Raw genomic sequence first — 16,120 nt, forward strand, 5'->3', positions numbered from 1 at the left:
ATGTATACACAGGTACAAAATGAAAATGAGGATGCTTACATCAGTGCATTATGTAAACTTTGCGCACAATGTCAATTTGGAGAGTTTCATGATTAATTGGTAAGCGATCGGTTTATTGCTCATTGTACGGACAAACATATACAACAAAAGCTGCTGACTATGGGCAATCCTATGTTAGAGGATGTAATTAAGGTAGCTACAAGGGTAGAGCTTGCACAGTTCTCCATTAAAGTACTCATTGTATCACCTATTGTAAAGGATCATGTCAATCCTGTTACAGCCAATTCAGCACCACGCAGGGTTAGCAAGGTGCTAGACAAGAATTTCCTCAAACTTACGAACATTTGTTTCAAGTGTGGAAACGCTCCCCACAGTAAGGAAAATAGATTGTGCCCTGCCAGGAGTGTGAGTTGTCGTAAGTGTGGTAAGATTGGGCACATCGTAAAAGGTGTGCCAGTCAGGTCAAAACAGATCCGCCACGGTCACTCGTGTATTGAATGAAGGGTCCATGAATGATCAGGAGCTGGTCAAAGAATTTCAGCATAGGATTGTTGTGGTGTCTGATAAAGATATTGTCTCTGGTGATCCGAACAACTAAGTGGATCCGTATGCTGAAGTGGTGGTTCGTGGAAGTGTCTCAGTCTTTTGGTGGATTCTGGCGCTCGCATTTCTATGATTACATCTGAGTTGTTTCGCAAGACATCGGGTAACCGAACAGAGCAGCAGTGTCCTATGAGGGTGGGAAAATTGAACTGCAAGGGTTCATCGAGGATGTACTGGAATTCAAAGGTCGTCTGATTCAAGGCAAGATTTATGTGGCTGTAATGGGTTTGAACATTTCGGATTGGTATCCCCAAGGTCTCTTTGGTATGGTATTAAGGCCGGGGACAAGTTAACAAGTTTTAGTTATTAAAGACATGTCCCCCTCGTTACCCCTTGAAAGTGAGTTTCCATATGTTTTTTCAAATAGTCTTGGAAAAATGAAAGGGTTTAAGCAAAGAATTAAGGTCAAGACATATGCTATACCCATTAAGCACAAAGTGAGGTCAGTGTCTTTTAGTCTTGGAGATTATCTCAAGAAGGAGCTGGACAACCTGCAGGCAAAAGGTGTTATAGAACCCATAGAATCCAGTTTATGGTTATCTCCCCTAGTCGTCGCACGCAAGCGCAACGGAGACATGCTTCAGTGTGTCGATTTGAGAAGCCTCCACAAGGAGATTTGCAAGGATTCCCATCTGCTACCTAAGATTGGCGATCATTGGAAAGAACTGGGAGGAGCTGAATGGTTTTCAAAGATTGACTGGACTGCGGCATACCACCAAGTGGTGTTGGAAGAGGAATCTCGTCACTATACTGCTTTCAACTCGCCCTTTGGGTCCTTTCAATTTTGTCGTATGCAGTTTGGTCTGGCATCAGCTGCTTCAGTTTTCCAATGAATAATGCAGCAGATCTTGGGTGAGGTGAAGGACGTTCTCCTATTTCAAGATGATGTTTTGATTTTTTCAAAGTGTTTGGAGGATCATAACAAGATCTTGAGATCTGTGCTTCTCACATTTGAGGAAAAAGGGGTGGTGGTATAAAAAAAGAAATGAGTTTTGGAAAAAAAGAGATTGTATTTCTGGGTCATATGGTATTAAGTGAAGGTGTTAGACCTAGACCTGGTTTGGTCAAGGCCGTTGTTGAATGTCCTAGCCCTAAGAACAAAGACGAGCAACGCTCATTTATGGGGCTTTGTGAATTTCCTGCCCATTTCATTCTGGATTATAACACCAAGATGAAGGCGTTGTCCAACATGTTGAAGGTTAAGGTTCCAGTTGTGTGGGATGGTATATGCCAAGACACGTTTGATAGAGTGAAGGTAGAAATGACCAATGCTAAGTCTCTCAGTGCTTATGATCCTGGCGTGCCATGCACAATAACTGTGGATGCGAGCAACTATGGTCTGGGGGCAGTGTTGACACTGCATCTGGATGTCTGTGAGGGATTTGCGTGATGCAGAACTGAAATACTCAGTGATTGAGAAGAAGTTGTTGGCGTGCTACTGGGCGAGCGAAAAATTCAGGTGCCACGTCTGGGGTAGAAAATTTGTAATACAGACGGATAACGAGCCACTTATGTACATCCTGAGTGGAGATAAGGTTAAATATGCTACATCGCACATAGCGCATCTTACCACGAAATTACTCCAGTATGACTGTGGTAAAATACATTTGGGGTAAGGAAAACGTTAGAGCTGACCTTCTTTCTAGATTACCAATTGGCGAGGAGGATATGCTTGATGCGGAGGAGAATAGAGAAGATTGCTTCATTGCTAGCGTTGACGCTGTTGGGATAAAAGCGTGTAGCAAGTGTGGGTGGAGAAAGGCTGAGAGTGATGATGTCATGCTGGGGAAGGTCAAAGAGTACATAGTGAAATTCAGCCCTACTGTAAGGTTGCGGAAGACTTGTCCACAGAGGATGGGGTGGTAATGAGGGATGACAAGTGCATTCCCCATCTGCCATTTGTGACCTACTTGCTAATTGTGCTCACTTAGGACATCTGGGCTGTACTATGAAGAAACGGAGGGTCTGATCACACTATTGTTGGCCCACCATGGACAAAGATATTGAATTGGCTGTGAAAGAGTGTGTTTGCAGTGGTACGGAGAGAGGTTACAAAGTTGTGACTCCACCCTTGCATCCAATACCATTACCCGAGAAGCCGTGGAGGAAGGTGGGTGTGGATTTGGTAGGCCGGTTCAACTTTCTCCCGTATAATTTATGCCTTGCATTTGTGCTTATGGACTACCATAGTAAATGGCCTGAGGTTTGTTTTTTTTCGGCTCTCGTACTGCAAATTATGCTGTCATAGTTCTAAAAGACATTTTCACGAGAGAAGGTTTCCCAGAGGCACTAGTGTCAGATAATGGTGTCCAATTCGTGAATCATGACAGGAGTACGTTCTTGAATGAGTCTGTTGTGAAACACGAATTTCGATTTACGATCCTCAAATGAACGGATTACTGGAAAGAATGAATAGAGTGGTGGGGGAGTGTATCAAGTAGGCTAAAGCCAATGGCTATGATGTAGAGGTTACAGTTAGGTCTATGCTGTGTTTCAATCGCACCACATTCCCTCATCAAGGTGGCTCCTTTTGTAGCCCTTAGAGGTCGCCTTGTTTCTTCTAGTCTGTATCCTGCGTGGCTTCTGAAAATTGTTCATAACAAAGTCTTGTACAGCATAGATCAGGTGGGGTTGGAAAAAGGACAGGACTGAATGAAGAACAGATACGATCTCAAGAGATCTGTGAGGCAAGCATTGTTTCGGGCTGGTGAGATGGTGCATGTTAAAATAAACTGACTTTGTGAAGAAAGGGGGAGTTGTGTACAGTGATCCTGTGTCCATTGAAAGGGGGTGTGGGAGCACTGGCATGGTCCAGGGCAGCCACTGGTGGAATGTAAAGAAGGTTGTGAAAGCTCTGAACACGCCCAGTCCTGCAGGCAGACTGGAAGGAGCGGACTCGGCAACTTCCTGCGATAAGGCCATCAGTGCAGTGCTCTGTAGATCGAAGGTATTTACCATGGAAATTAAGATGAGGGGTGTTGATTTCTGCAGTGTGGGGGATTATTTTGTTCTGTCCCTCTTGTTTTATGTTTTTCTATGCATTGACATTTGGTTGTGAATAGGGTTTTATTTTGTTTCTGCATTGAGTTTCCTTCGGATTTTTGGATAAGATTTGTTATGTTCAGTTTTTTTTTCATTGCATAAAAAAGAGATCTGTATGATTTTACCAAGAGTTGATGCTCCATCAACTCTTGGATGTTATGTTGTCGCCATGACTGCATACTGTCTGGAGTCTTCGAGGTTTGCAGTTGAACGTTCTCCAGGAAGGAGAGCAGCGGTGGCTCGTATAAGCTGTTTGTGAAAATAAAGGCGACCAGATTTTACTTCACATGAGTCTTGTGCTACTTGCCTGTGTGGAGCACAACCTACTGTTTGTAATTACTGCCAGGCAGCAGGTGGTCCATGATAGGCTACCTGTCCACATAGTGTGGAGTTAAGTTATGGGGGCTTGTACGGCAGGCTATTCACCCGCTGGGTATCCAAGTGCCCAAGTCATTCAGTTCGTACTGTGCAGGTGACTGTGTTAAAGGTGGCGGAGTGGCCCAATTAGATCAAAGCTCCTGGGCCACTTCCTTCCTCATGTTCTCTCCGATTGACATCAGAATTGATTATTTGAAGGATTGTGTTTGTGTTTAGGGGTGGGTGTAACTCGCGTAATTCAGTGTAACTAAATCACACGCGATCACACACAACTCCGGGAGATCATGCCCAATTATGCAAAAAGAGTAATTCTGCATTTAGCTCAATCTTCTTAGCGCAAAATGCCCCCTCATGTCCAAAATGGACACTAGAATGCATTTTGCCCCAAGAAATAGCGGTAAATGCAACCAAACATCAATAGCGATCGTGAACAGCCACTCGCACTCATTAAATGTGCTCTTGGGGTAGGATTTTCACTCAACGTACTCACAGCATTTAGCACCAGCTTCTTAGTGCAAAATGTAGCTTCACGTGCAAAATAGATACAAGGCTGCATTTTGCACAAGAAAATAGCACTGAATGCAAGAGAACATAAACAGCAGCGTGAACACACGCTTATGCTTTTTCCACCAAATTACTCTTAATTATGTGAGTGCTCCAAATTGCGATAGTATCGGAAATTCCGCATCTAAGAGTAACACGGAATTACTGAAATGACTGTGACAGCTCCTGCATAATTGAAATTCCAACCAGGCCTACTTATGTGTTTGTTAAAGCTCTTGTGTTTCTTATCGGAAGAGGCGGGCGCTTAGAGGTTCGCTGTAGGGGGCCTGTGGTGACTGGTGCGAGATGCAAAGTAATGAAAAGCTGTGACTGTTTTGTCATATGGTAGCAGTCTGTTTCTTCACAAGAGCGACCAGAGGAGACCCTTTGAGTTGGGTCTGTGGCAGGCTACATAGTACAGAGATAGGCTATGGTAGATGTGCTGCAGTTTGAGACCTGCTCTGTTGCGCTTGCCCTGCATGAGGAGACACTTTGTGGTAGTTTGTGGTGACTGGAGTGGGTTGCTTAGCAGTGAAATGCACTGTCCGATTTGGCACAGCCGGAAAGAAGTGAGTGATAGCATCTTGTTTGCCCACAGGAAGCTAGGGGATGGGCTGTTTCTACAGTGCTGCAAGGAGGTAGCGTCGGGGTATCCAGACATCAACTTCGAGAGCATGATCGTGGACAACACCACCATGCAGGTAAAGGTTCCTCGGCATTACTGGCTATTCCCGGCTGTCTTCTGATAATTGTGCACCTTTTCTTTCTGCATCAATCCTTCCAACATTAGCTCTGCCCCTGTGTAAAAGGAACTCTGACCTTGTGTAAAAGGATTGTATCCTTCCCCTTTTTTTTCTTTTTCTAAACCAATCTGACCGAGGCATTGGCCCTCCACGCCACCAGGAGAGGGCCTGGGGTTGGAACCCGGTAGTTGCAACAGAGCTGAACCTTAACCAGTAACATCCATTCTGCTGTGGCGGCTCACCATAAACCCTCTTGTGTTATCATTTGTGATCTCTGCCGTTAGATAAGGCCCTTGTATATTAGACTGCAGTCTTAGTCCAGTGCGGCCTGTGCTGTGATCTGTTCCTTGTAAACCCTGCTGTGGTGTCGGTTCCTTGTAAGTTCCCTGTCTCGAAGACATTAGACATGGAGCGAGTGCACAGGTACAGTCCTCTAAGGATCTAAAGCCAGGAGTGGGCATAGGAAACCCAAAATGAACTACTATTCTACTGCTCGCAGCACAGAACCTTTTCCTGGTTCCCTCGACTCTGGGACAACATTAACTTCCTTCCCCATATGTGTGCACAAGATCACCCGGTTGGAGATCTTGCACCAGCCTACAGCTGTCCTATATGTTCTGTCCATTTGCCTTCTCTTTGTTTTTACCCCACTGCTTTAATTTTTTTTCTCGCTTCTCTCCTTCCATGGCTCTCCAAACTGGTTCTCCAATCCTCTCGGTTTCTCCTTCCCACAGCTGGTGTCCCGTCCACAGCAGTTTGATGTCATGGTGATGCCGAACCTCTATGGGAATATTGTGAACAACGTCTGTGCCGGATTGGTCGGTGGCCCAGGTCTGGTGCCTGGAGCCAACTATGGCAAGGTTTATTCTGTCTTCGAAACGGTGAGAGACCGCCACCAAGATAACTTTGGGAATTCCTGAATCAAGACTCCGGATCCAAGGCACACAATATGCTGCACTTAGTGTGGGGATGGTGTCATCAAGATTCTGGGGTGTTATTGGTTGGGAGAGGACATGTTTGACCAAGGGAAATGGAGAAGGATGTGCAGAAGGGAGGAGATGACAGAAGGATGGGTAAAAGGAAGGAGAGTGAAAGAGGTATGGGTGGGAGGAAGGAGAAGGATGGAGGCGAACAGAGAGGGTTCAGTGAAAGAAAAGAGACCGCTGGAAGGAAGGAGATTGTATAAAGGCAGGTGAGAGGAAGGATGGAGGAAGCTGGCTCTTTATATAGTGGATTAAAAAGAGGTGCACTGTGTAAAGAGTCCAGGCAAACCCCAAGTGGTTTACAGCGGCACAAGCAATACCCCAAATGCTCTCTTGTGGTAGTGTGAGCGAACAGATCGGCTTATCAGAAGATAGTGCTAAGCAGTCATTGCACGCACAAACACAGTAAGTCAGACACAAACCCAATAAAGAAATCCAACACCAATTTATAAAAGAACACACATTTTTATATGACTTTAGATACCAATACCAGTGCAAACAGTTAAGTACTTTTTAAGAGATTAATTTTCACAGGTTTCAAAAGTTGACACTTCGTGGTATTTCTGGAGTGATAATGTTATCCTATAGGAAAAAAACATATACTGCATTCAGGCTCTTGTTAGTGACTTACGGGACTGGTTTACTGGACTTCAGGTGCATATTGAGCAAGGTCCAAAGCAGCACCGACAGGTCACTTTGGGCGGCACTGGGGCGGCCGGATGCAGAGGTGCTTTTCAGCGTAGGGTCACTCACTAAAATAGATATTGGTCCGTTGGGAAAGAGGCTGCAAGCAGGGACGGGGGGGGGGGGGGGCAGTCGGGGTGAACCCACAGGGGGGCTCGGGTCCTTGAGATGTAGCGGCACCGTTAATCTACTTCTTCTCAGCTGTGGGGCTCGGGTGCAGTGGTGTCTTTTGCTGCTGGGTCGCGTTGCTGGAGGCACTCGTGGTTGGATGGGGTCTGCAGAAAGAGGCTGCAGGTGGCGACTAGAAGTCCAGTCTGGCCAAGCCCAAGGGTGGCCTCAGCTCTTATGGATCTCAGGACCCCTTTGGCACCGTCACCTCCCTCCGACTCGGGCGTGGGTGCAGAGGTGCTTTGAGGTTTCCGATGTCTGCAACTCACTTTTTTGGCTTGAGTTTGTAGAAAAGGGACAAACAGGACAGCTGGGTCACTTAACCTGAGTCTCACTGTCCCTGAAGTCCCTTGACATGCAGGTCAGTCTTCCTCAGCATTAGTGTCCGGACTGGACACATCAAGCCTTGGTTGCGGCAAGGGGTCTGGTCCCTAGGGAATTGGTGCTGTGCAGCTCTGGTCGTTCCTGGCATCCCCAAACTTTGAGGGAGAACGGATCTGACCTTTAGGAGCATGGTGACCTCTTCCTGGGCTCCTGCAGCATTGATAGTCCTGGATAGTGGCAGGACGGTGAACCAGACCATGCTTCTTTGGTGCCTGCAGCTGCTGGGGAGAAGTTCCTCTACTCAAAAGGGAATTGCTCTGGCAATTGGCGAAGCAGTGGCAGCCCTCTGGGTTTCCTTAGGTCTGCACAGCAGCAGGGCAACGGCAGGGGGCAGCAGGACGGCTGGCAGGGTTCGCACCAAGTTAGTCATTCCTCTGTCCTCGTGTGAGCACTCTTCTTTGTCCACTCCTTCTCTTTGTCCATCAGAATCTGAAGTCCTGGTATTAGGGTGTCCCCTAAATACTCAATTTAGGGGCATTAAGGGAAGTGAGGAGTAGTAGCCAATGGGCTATTTAACTGTGGGGTAACTACACCCCCTAGATGACCATTTCCTTTGTGGAGTGGGCATCACCCTGTCCCAGAAGTCCTAATTTCACTACACACAAGATGGTGGAATTTCTAACTTCGTGTTCACTTCAGCCTGTTCATCCTAGAGGTGGGTCCAGACTGGCAGTGCAACACACGTCCTGCATAGCTAATTGTCCTGGCTGGCCTGATGCCAGATGAACCCAGGGCAGGGGGTAGCATCTCCCCTGTCTGGGGAAGCCTTGGATTGCTTGTCAAAGGCGACAGAGGCCATTGAAGCCTCCTGCCTTGATGTGTTCATTTATTATCCTTTCTGGGGGAGGAGGTGTAAACCCCTCTCTCCAGAGCAGACATTGTTTCTGACGTCTGAGAGCGGGGCTCTCACCTCCTAGGGGGTCAGAAACTCGTCTGTGGCGGTAGGCTGGACTGGAGCAGTCAGCCGGCACTCTAAAGGGCTAGTAGGGTTCTGGGGGTACCACTAAGGTAGCCTCTCGGTGCATGTATTAACAAATCCATCGCTGGAATCAGTGTGGGTTTATTAATATGAGGTACTTCATACCAAACACTATAAGGTTCAGTAAAGCCATTATGTAGCTGGGGAACTAGTTTTGGTCAGTGCCCAATACATATCTTAAGATGAGCTTCCCTGCTCACTTGCAATATCTAGCTATAGAACTAGACATCACAGGGGCACATCTGCTCAGGCCGTTATGTTCTCACATAAAAAGTATAATTCCCCTGCAGGGGTGACTTGCATATATTAGATGCAGTTACTTTGCCATGGCACACAGGAGTGTGTCATGTCATGTTTTCACTCGTGGTTTGCACCATGTCACATAGCCTCTAGTGGCAGTAAGTGTGGAATTTATAAATGGGTCCCTCAGGGTGGCATAAGATATGCTGCAGCCCTTAGGGACCCTCTTTAATACCCTTGACCTAGGTACCTGCAGTACCGTTTACTAGGGACTTACAGGGGTGCTAAAATCTTTAGCCAATTGTAGAACAATTTGACTTTACCTTGTTTTGAGGCCGGAGCACTGGCACTGGGGTCTAGTTAGCAGGCCTCCGTGCGCACGTCGGCATCTAGTAGATAAAAGGGGGTCAAAATATTGGAGAACAATGGCAACGAAAGCCCAGTTTCCTCCAAAGGAGACTGGAGAAGGATGAGTGAGAGGAAGGAGACGGGATGGGGATGGGTGAAAGGAAAGAGGATGCAGGGGTACGGGTGGGAAGAAGGAGCATTCAAAGGGAAGGGTAGAAGGAAGGCGAGTCGGAGAGCATCGGGTGTGGAAGAATGTGTGAGAGGCATGTGGTTTCTCGGCTTCACATCTTTGGTTTCTTTCAGGCGACCAGAAACACGGGCAAGAGCATTGCTGGCAAGAACATTGCAAACCCCACCGCCACCCTGCTGGCCAGCTGCATGATGCTGGACCACCTCAAGTACGTACATCGCTCTCCTGGTCGAGACCCGGTCCACGAGGCACCCACGGTCCTTCTTACTGTGTATGTGCGGGGGCCCAGAGCTCCGGAGCTGCACCCACGGTCCTTGTTACTGTGTATGTGCAGGACCGGTGTCTTACTCACCAGCCTATGTGCGGGGGCCCAGAGCTCCGGAGCTGCACCCACGGTCCTTGTTACTGTGTATGTGCAGGACCGGTGTCTTACTCACCTCATGGTCGAGACACGGTCCACGAGGCACATGCTTGATGGTAATCGCAGAATCTTGACAACTCAAGTCCAGAAACACCCTCTCTCATTTCACGTTCCAGATACTCCCCTCTGGGGGATTTGATTTCAGAACCCCATCTTTGCAGTTTCATGGTCCAGAAATGTTCTCTTCTGGAGCTCTATCATCAAACGACACCTTGCTTCTGCTGCGGGTCAGTCAGGAACGCCTTCTTTGATTCTACACATTAGAGAACACACCTGCTGGTCCTTCTAGGCCCCATTAATACAACTTTCCGCAGTCACAATTAAAACAGACATTCCTCTGTCTAGAATTCTGTTCCAGAATCTCCCCTGGAGCTTCAGGGTTAGAAATCCTCTTTTCCACAGTCAAGAAATGTCTTTCTTTGCAGTTTTGCAGTCTAGAAACGCTGATTCTCCACAAGTCCACGTTCCCAACATGCCCTTCTCAACCGAGCCACTTTACTAATCCACCTTTCCTGCAGTCAGCGCTCTTGAGACTTCTTTTCTTGTCAGTTATACATGAAGGCACTGGTATCTCTTCTGAACACACTTTCTAACCTACTACTCAAAGGAAGGCAGAAGGGCTTCTTTACCCCCCTGCCTTGTATCATAAGGATATTGCAAGTCACTGAAGAAGTGTAGGATTATGAAGTCGAGCGAGGCCGAAGGCATCTATACTTTGAGGTCCAGTAACTCCGTGGTGACTTGCAATATCCTATTACTGTATGGCACGTTGAACGTATTTCTTATAATACAGCGTCGTACCAGTACTCCTACCCACCGAAGGTTAAATCTTTGGTATCTTGCGCCTTCATTTGATCGAGTATGGTTGTAAATATGCAAAATGAATGTGGCATCTGCAGTGTGTAATTAAGTGCCCCCTGTACAGTTTGCATATAGTTTGCAACAAATTACAATTTAATGGGAGTCGCATTCAAAAACAGCTGTAGTTCATATGTGGTATACTGCAGAGATCCCTGATACTGTACTGAGTCAGAGATGTGCAAAAAATACACATGCTGCTGCAAACTGCTCTTTTTGCATCTCATTTAACAGTTAAGAAGAGAAAAAAGCAAAGGCTTGTTTATTATTTTAACAGCGCCTGCAGTTCTGCTCCATCACCTGCCCTGGCTCTGGCACAGGCAATGTGCAGTCACAACTCCACCTTAGTGTGCCAGGAGCGCAGAGCTCCTGTGCTGAACTCACGGTTCCTCTTACTGTGCATGTGTGGGACCTGCGCCTGACTCCCTGGCACATGTGCCGGGGGCCCAGAGTTCCGGTGCTGAACCCACGGTCCTGCTTACTGTGCATGCATTGGGCCCTCGCCTGACTCACCCGCCCTCGTGTTGCAGGCCCAGAACTCCGGTGCTGAAATTCCGGTCCTCCTTTCTTACTGTGTAGTGAGATGACTTGCCTTGGAGTTTCCCTGCCAAGCAAACAAATGATAAACGGAATGCTGGATTAATCATACATTTACCCCGAGTCACAAGGATCTGTGTTTAATACATCATCATTCTTTTGCTAACCATGCCACCCCAGTTTAGACCCAGCCAGATACAAATCGGTCTTGACCCTATGCCTCATTGGAACAGTCCAGCCCGAACTGCCAAGCCATGTTCCCCCTGGACTGGAATCAAGCATCTTGAGACCGGTTTCGGGGTATTACCCCTCATCCGCCAGGCTAGCTTGATTCCAGTGGCAAAGTGGGCAAGGGACCCATGTCTAGGCATACCCGGTGCACTTAGGGCGAAAAGTGCTACGCAAAGAAATGATTGACGGAATGCTGAATGAATGATACATTCACCTCCAGTCAAGATTAAATCCAGTTAAATCCATCGCTTCCCTGATCCCCTGGGATAGTGTGTTCTGCATTATCCTTACCTCTGAGTTCTGCTCAGTAACAGAAAGTATATTTTAGTTCGTGTCCGAACAGCTCTTCCGGATATAAATACCATCCACCATGTGCGGAGTCACTGGAGCACTCCGGTAGTAGTATCTATGGGGGAACAGGAGCATTTCTGAGTGCGGTAGTGTCTCCTAACTCATATAATTCCCTCATGCCACATTCCAGATGTACCCTTCTTCACAGTTCAACATCTAGGACACACACCAGAACAGTTCAACAATCCTCACATATGTGTCGTTGATGATTTGCATATGCTATCCATTCTTTTCAGCATTCTCGTCCTAGTATGTCCATATTTACAGTTCATGCCCTGGCACACACCCCTCCCTGCAGTTCAGTGCTACTACAAATGCGCCTCGCCATGCTCATGACTGCAGGTCTTGCACTGCTCTTCTGTCCTCTCCATGAAGGTACAAACATTGTTTACATCCTCCACCTCCTTTCAACACCACCACCACCACCCCTCCCACCTGTCATCTTAAGTACAAGTTCCAGTGTCCAGTGCACTCAAACTCTGGTGCCCCGGCACTGACACTTGTGTAACCACCTGGGAAGGTGACCCACACCACACACTTGTGCACCACAGTGAGGATCACACACTTTCAACCTGTTCCCCAGAGTTGGATGCACTGACTCTCCCTCTCTGTTTCCCGCAGGCTCCATAACTACGCCTCCTCAATACGCAAGGCTATCATGGGGGTCATGGACGAGCAGAGCGTGAGTACAATAACTTGCTGCAGAGAACACAAACCAGCATAGGAGCGCCAGGAGGCTGGTCTGCTACTCTCTAACCTACCTGTCTTCCCCTTCACAGATGCACACTCCTGACATCGGGGGTCAGGGCACCACATCGGAAGTGGTGCAGGCCATCTGCCGCCAGATCGTGGTGAGGGACGGGAGAGTGGTTCCTGCATAGGACAGGTGAGTGGCTATATAAGAAGGGTGCCTCCGCGAGGAGGATGAGGTAGCGTAGAGTGTGCCTCCACGAGGAGGAGGAGGTAGCTTAGAGGGTGCCTCCGCAGGTTGGATCAGGTAGCTTAGAGGGTGCCTCCGCAGGGAGGATGAGGTAGCTTAGAGGGTACCTCCGTGGGGAGGATGAGGTAGCTTAGAGGGTACCTCCGTGGGGAGGATCAGGTAGCTTAGAGGGTGCCTCCGCGGGGAGGATGAGGTAGCTTAGAGGGTACCTCCGTGGGGAGGATGAGGTAGCTTAGAGGGTACCTCCGTGGGGAGGATGAGGTAGCTTAGAGGGTGCCTCCACGAGGAGGATGAGGTAGCTTAGAGGGTGCCTCCGCAGGGAGGATGAGGTAGCTTAGAGGGTGCCTCCGCGGGGAGGATGAGGTAGCTTAGAGGGTGCCTCTGCGGGGAGGATGAGGTAGCTTAGAGGGTGCCTCTGCGGGGAGGATGAGGTAGCTTAGAGGGTGCCTCCGCAGGGAGGATGAGGTAGCTTTCAAGAATAGGAATAGCTTTGCCTAGGACCTCTTCTCTTGCAGGATCCCTGATCAGTATTGAAGGGTGATCACCTCTATTGCAAGATCTCTGATCTGTATTCAAGTGCGACCTCTTCTCTTGCAGCATCCCTGATCTGTAATGAAGTGTGACCTATTCTCCTGCAGGATCTCTGATTTGTAATGAAGTGTGACCTCTTCTCTTGCAGGATCCCTGATCTGTAATGAAGTGTGACCTCTTCTCTTGCAGGATTCCTGATCTGTAATGAAGTGTGACCTCTTCTCTTGCAGGATCCCTGATCTGTAATGAAGTGTGACCTCTTCTCTTGCAGGATCCCGGATCTGTAATGAAGTGTGACCTCTTCTCTTGCAGGATCCTTGATCTGTAATGAAGTGTGACCTCTTCTCTTGCAGGATCCCTGATCTGTAATGAAGTGTGACCTCTTCTCTTGCAGGATCCCGGATCTGTAATGAAGTGTGACCTCTTCTCTTGCAGGATCCTTGATCTGTAATGAAGTGTGACCTCTTCTCTTGCAGGATCCCTGATCTGTAATGAAGTGGACCTCTTCTCTTGCAGGATACCTGATCTGTAATTAAATGTGACCTCTTCTCTTGCAGGATCCCTGCTCTGTAATGAAGTGTGACCTCTTCTCTTGCAGGATCCCTGCTCTGTAATGAAGTGTGACCTCTTCTCTTGCAGGATCCCTGCTCTGTAATGAAGTGTGACCGCTTCTCTTGCAGGATCCCTGATCTGTAATGAAGTGTGACCTCTTCTCTTGCAGGATCCCTGATTTGTAATGAAGTGTGACCTCTTCTCTTGCAGGATCCCTGATCTGTAATGAAGTGTGACCTCTTCTCTTGCAGGATCCCTGATCTGTAATGAAGTGTGACCTCTTCTCCTGCAGGATCCTTGATCTGTAATGAACTTTCACCTTTTCTCTTGCAGGATCCCGGATACCAGTATCCTTCCAGCCCACTGATGGTTGTCGCCTTGAAGAATGGAAACGCAGCCAACAGACGCCTGCTCTCGTCGCTCAGTCATTCTGTTTTGCTTCTTCTCGCTTTATTTACGAATGTACGTCCCGGAGGGGGAGATAAACCGAGACTGTACTGTCACTCTAACACAGCCATGGCATTACGGCCGTATTAACTCTTCTCCTAGATAAGGATATGCCTTGTTAACCGGTACTTGCAACCACAATGAATATGTGCATAGTTTGAAAAAGTGCTATGTAATTGCAAAATAATGAGGAGAGTTGACTCGAGGCTCATGACGGGCACAGTTTCCTCTTGTGGAAAGGTGCAAGCAGAACTAGTAGTCAGGCTGCTCAGTATTGCTATGAGGTTCAGCTCTTTTAGTAACAACCAAAGAGAGAGAGCGCCTCAATGCGAATGCTTTGGGCCTTGCTGCATAATGACATTTCTTTGTACTCTTACAAGAAAGACTATTTCTCTTGTTAGTGTGCAGTTTCTTGTTTTCATGGTGGGCATATGGTGGGCACAGTGAATGCATTTGGACACCTTTATTGTGGCAGGCCGGTTGTGCGACATTTACTTTACTGCACACTCCATTGTGTATTTGCACTGATTGCTCTGAACATATGTATTCCTGTTCTTACATAATGTTATATCCAGTAAAGGCACTTGGTGGTCCCAGACCATGCGCTGTCTTCGTTCGGGAAGGGTTCATGGGTTCCATTTGGTTTAGCGGGCCTGTATATTTTTCTGGAAGCAGTTGGATTCTCTGGTTTTGTGTTGCACCTGCTGTTGGTGTCACCTATTCTAGTTCAGTTGCTGCTTCTTGCAGTGCATTGAATGTATGTTCCAATGCGGAACCAATCCATTCCCTTGAATCTGCAGTGTGTCTGGCAAGCTGGGACCCTGGCCTCCTATTGGGTAACTTTGTGTCTGCCTGCTGATGGGGGGGGCCTTTGTTTAATGTTCTTGAAAAGCTCTTATGGGTTGTTTGTTAGTGTCTTGATTATCTGTTTCTGGACAGCGGTCTTTCCAAACCCTGTATGTGCGTGGTAACATTTGGCAGAAATCTGCAGGAACAATAAAAGCTATCTATTCAGCGATACTGTAGTTCTTTCGCTTATTTGCTCCCTGCAGTCCAAGTGCTGAAGAGTGAACGGGGGGATGGGGACCAGGAGTCCCTCAAGGCAGCTAAAGCTTATGCAAGGGGTTTTGCAGGTGGGTAAATCTTCTGGAATTTCAATTTCAGTGGAGAGTGAAACTGGACAGGCCCCTTTCTTAGCGGCAATTGCCTACGTACAAGACAATGTACTTTCTTATTGTGTCCACATAGTTGTGAGTTCTTTGTCAGGAAGACTCAGGAGGTGGCTCAACCTCCAAGGGATCTCTCCCAGCGGCATATCACTTTGGCAGGCACGCTGAAAGCCAGGGCAGGTGGTATCAGCAGAAGCCATCTTAGTTACCACGAATCCATGAATGGTGTCTCCATTCAAAGGTGGTTCAAGACATCTTTAACAGGGGTGTGGAATTTAATAAAATATCTACTTGTCCATGGAGCAGGTTGCTTCATAAATCTACTTGTCCTGTAACAAAATCCATGTGTCCCTTTGGTGCTATGTAGTGCGGTGACAAATTATGGCAGCAATCTCATTATATAAGAGCTCTGATATAGCCTCTCTGATTATGCCAGGGCTCATACCATAGCAGTGTTTGAATACTTGCAATCCCCTTATGTTGCCACGTTTCCGTAGATCTACATACTGGTGCTGGAGGTAGTGGTAAGCAATAGTTCCAGGGTTAGAATGCCCTTTTGAGTCTGTGCACACCTACCAACTTGCATATTTTAAGGGTTTTCAACAGCTCTCCTCTAATCTTTTCCCATACTGAGAAATGTTGGAAATTTACGCCTGACAATGGCAGACGTAAGCCTTCTTCCAGAGTTTGGGGTAAAAAGTGTTTGGAGGGAAAGTGAACTTGCAAACTCTCAGATTTTTGCATGAGTCAATCTACACATGCATATTTGCCCATGCTAAAATGCAGTTCACAAATATT

General features: G+C 47.4%; 1 protein-coding gene across 1 annotated transcript in view; it reads left to right on the top strand.

Moving 5' to 3' along the window:
• Positions 1 to 15,171, top strand: part of IDH3G (isocitrate dehydrogenase (NAD(+)) 3 non-catalytic subunit gamma) — a 40,178-nt gene extending 25,007 nt beyond the window's left edge. Inside the window, exons 8-13 of the mRNA XM_085629780.1 lie at positions 5,165 to 5,267; positions 6,044 to 6,190; positions 9,399 to 9,493; positions 12,305 to 12,365; positions 12,463 to 12,569; positions 14,040 to 15,171. Coding sequence (XP_085485906.1) covers positions 5,165 to 5,267; positions 6,044 to 6,190; positions 9,399 to 9,493; positions 12,305 to 12,365; positions 12,463 to 12,564 — 508 coding nt within the window. The 3' untranslated portion in view covers positions 12,565 to 12,569; positions 14,040 to 15,171. The remainder of the gene's footprint in view (positions 1 to 5,164; positions 5,268 to 6,043; positions 6,191 to 9,398; positions 9,494 to 12,304; positions 12,366 to 12,462; positions 12,570 to 14,039) is intronic.
• Positions 15,172 to 16,120: the final 949 nt, after the last annotated feature.

This window comes from Triturus cristatus, chromosome 10 (assembly GCF_964204655.1).
Source record: "Triturus cristatus chromosome 10, aTriCri1.1, whole genome shotgun sequence".
Lineage (NCBI taxonomy): Eukaryota > Metazoa > Chordata > Amphibia > Caudata > Salamandridae > Triturus > Triturus cristatus.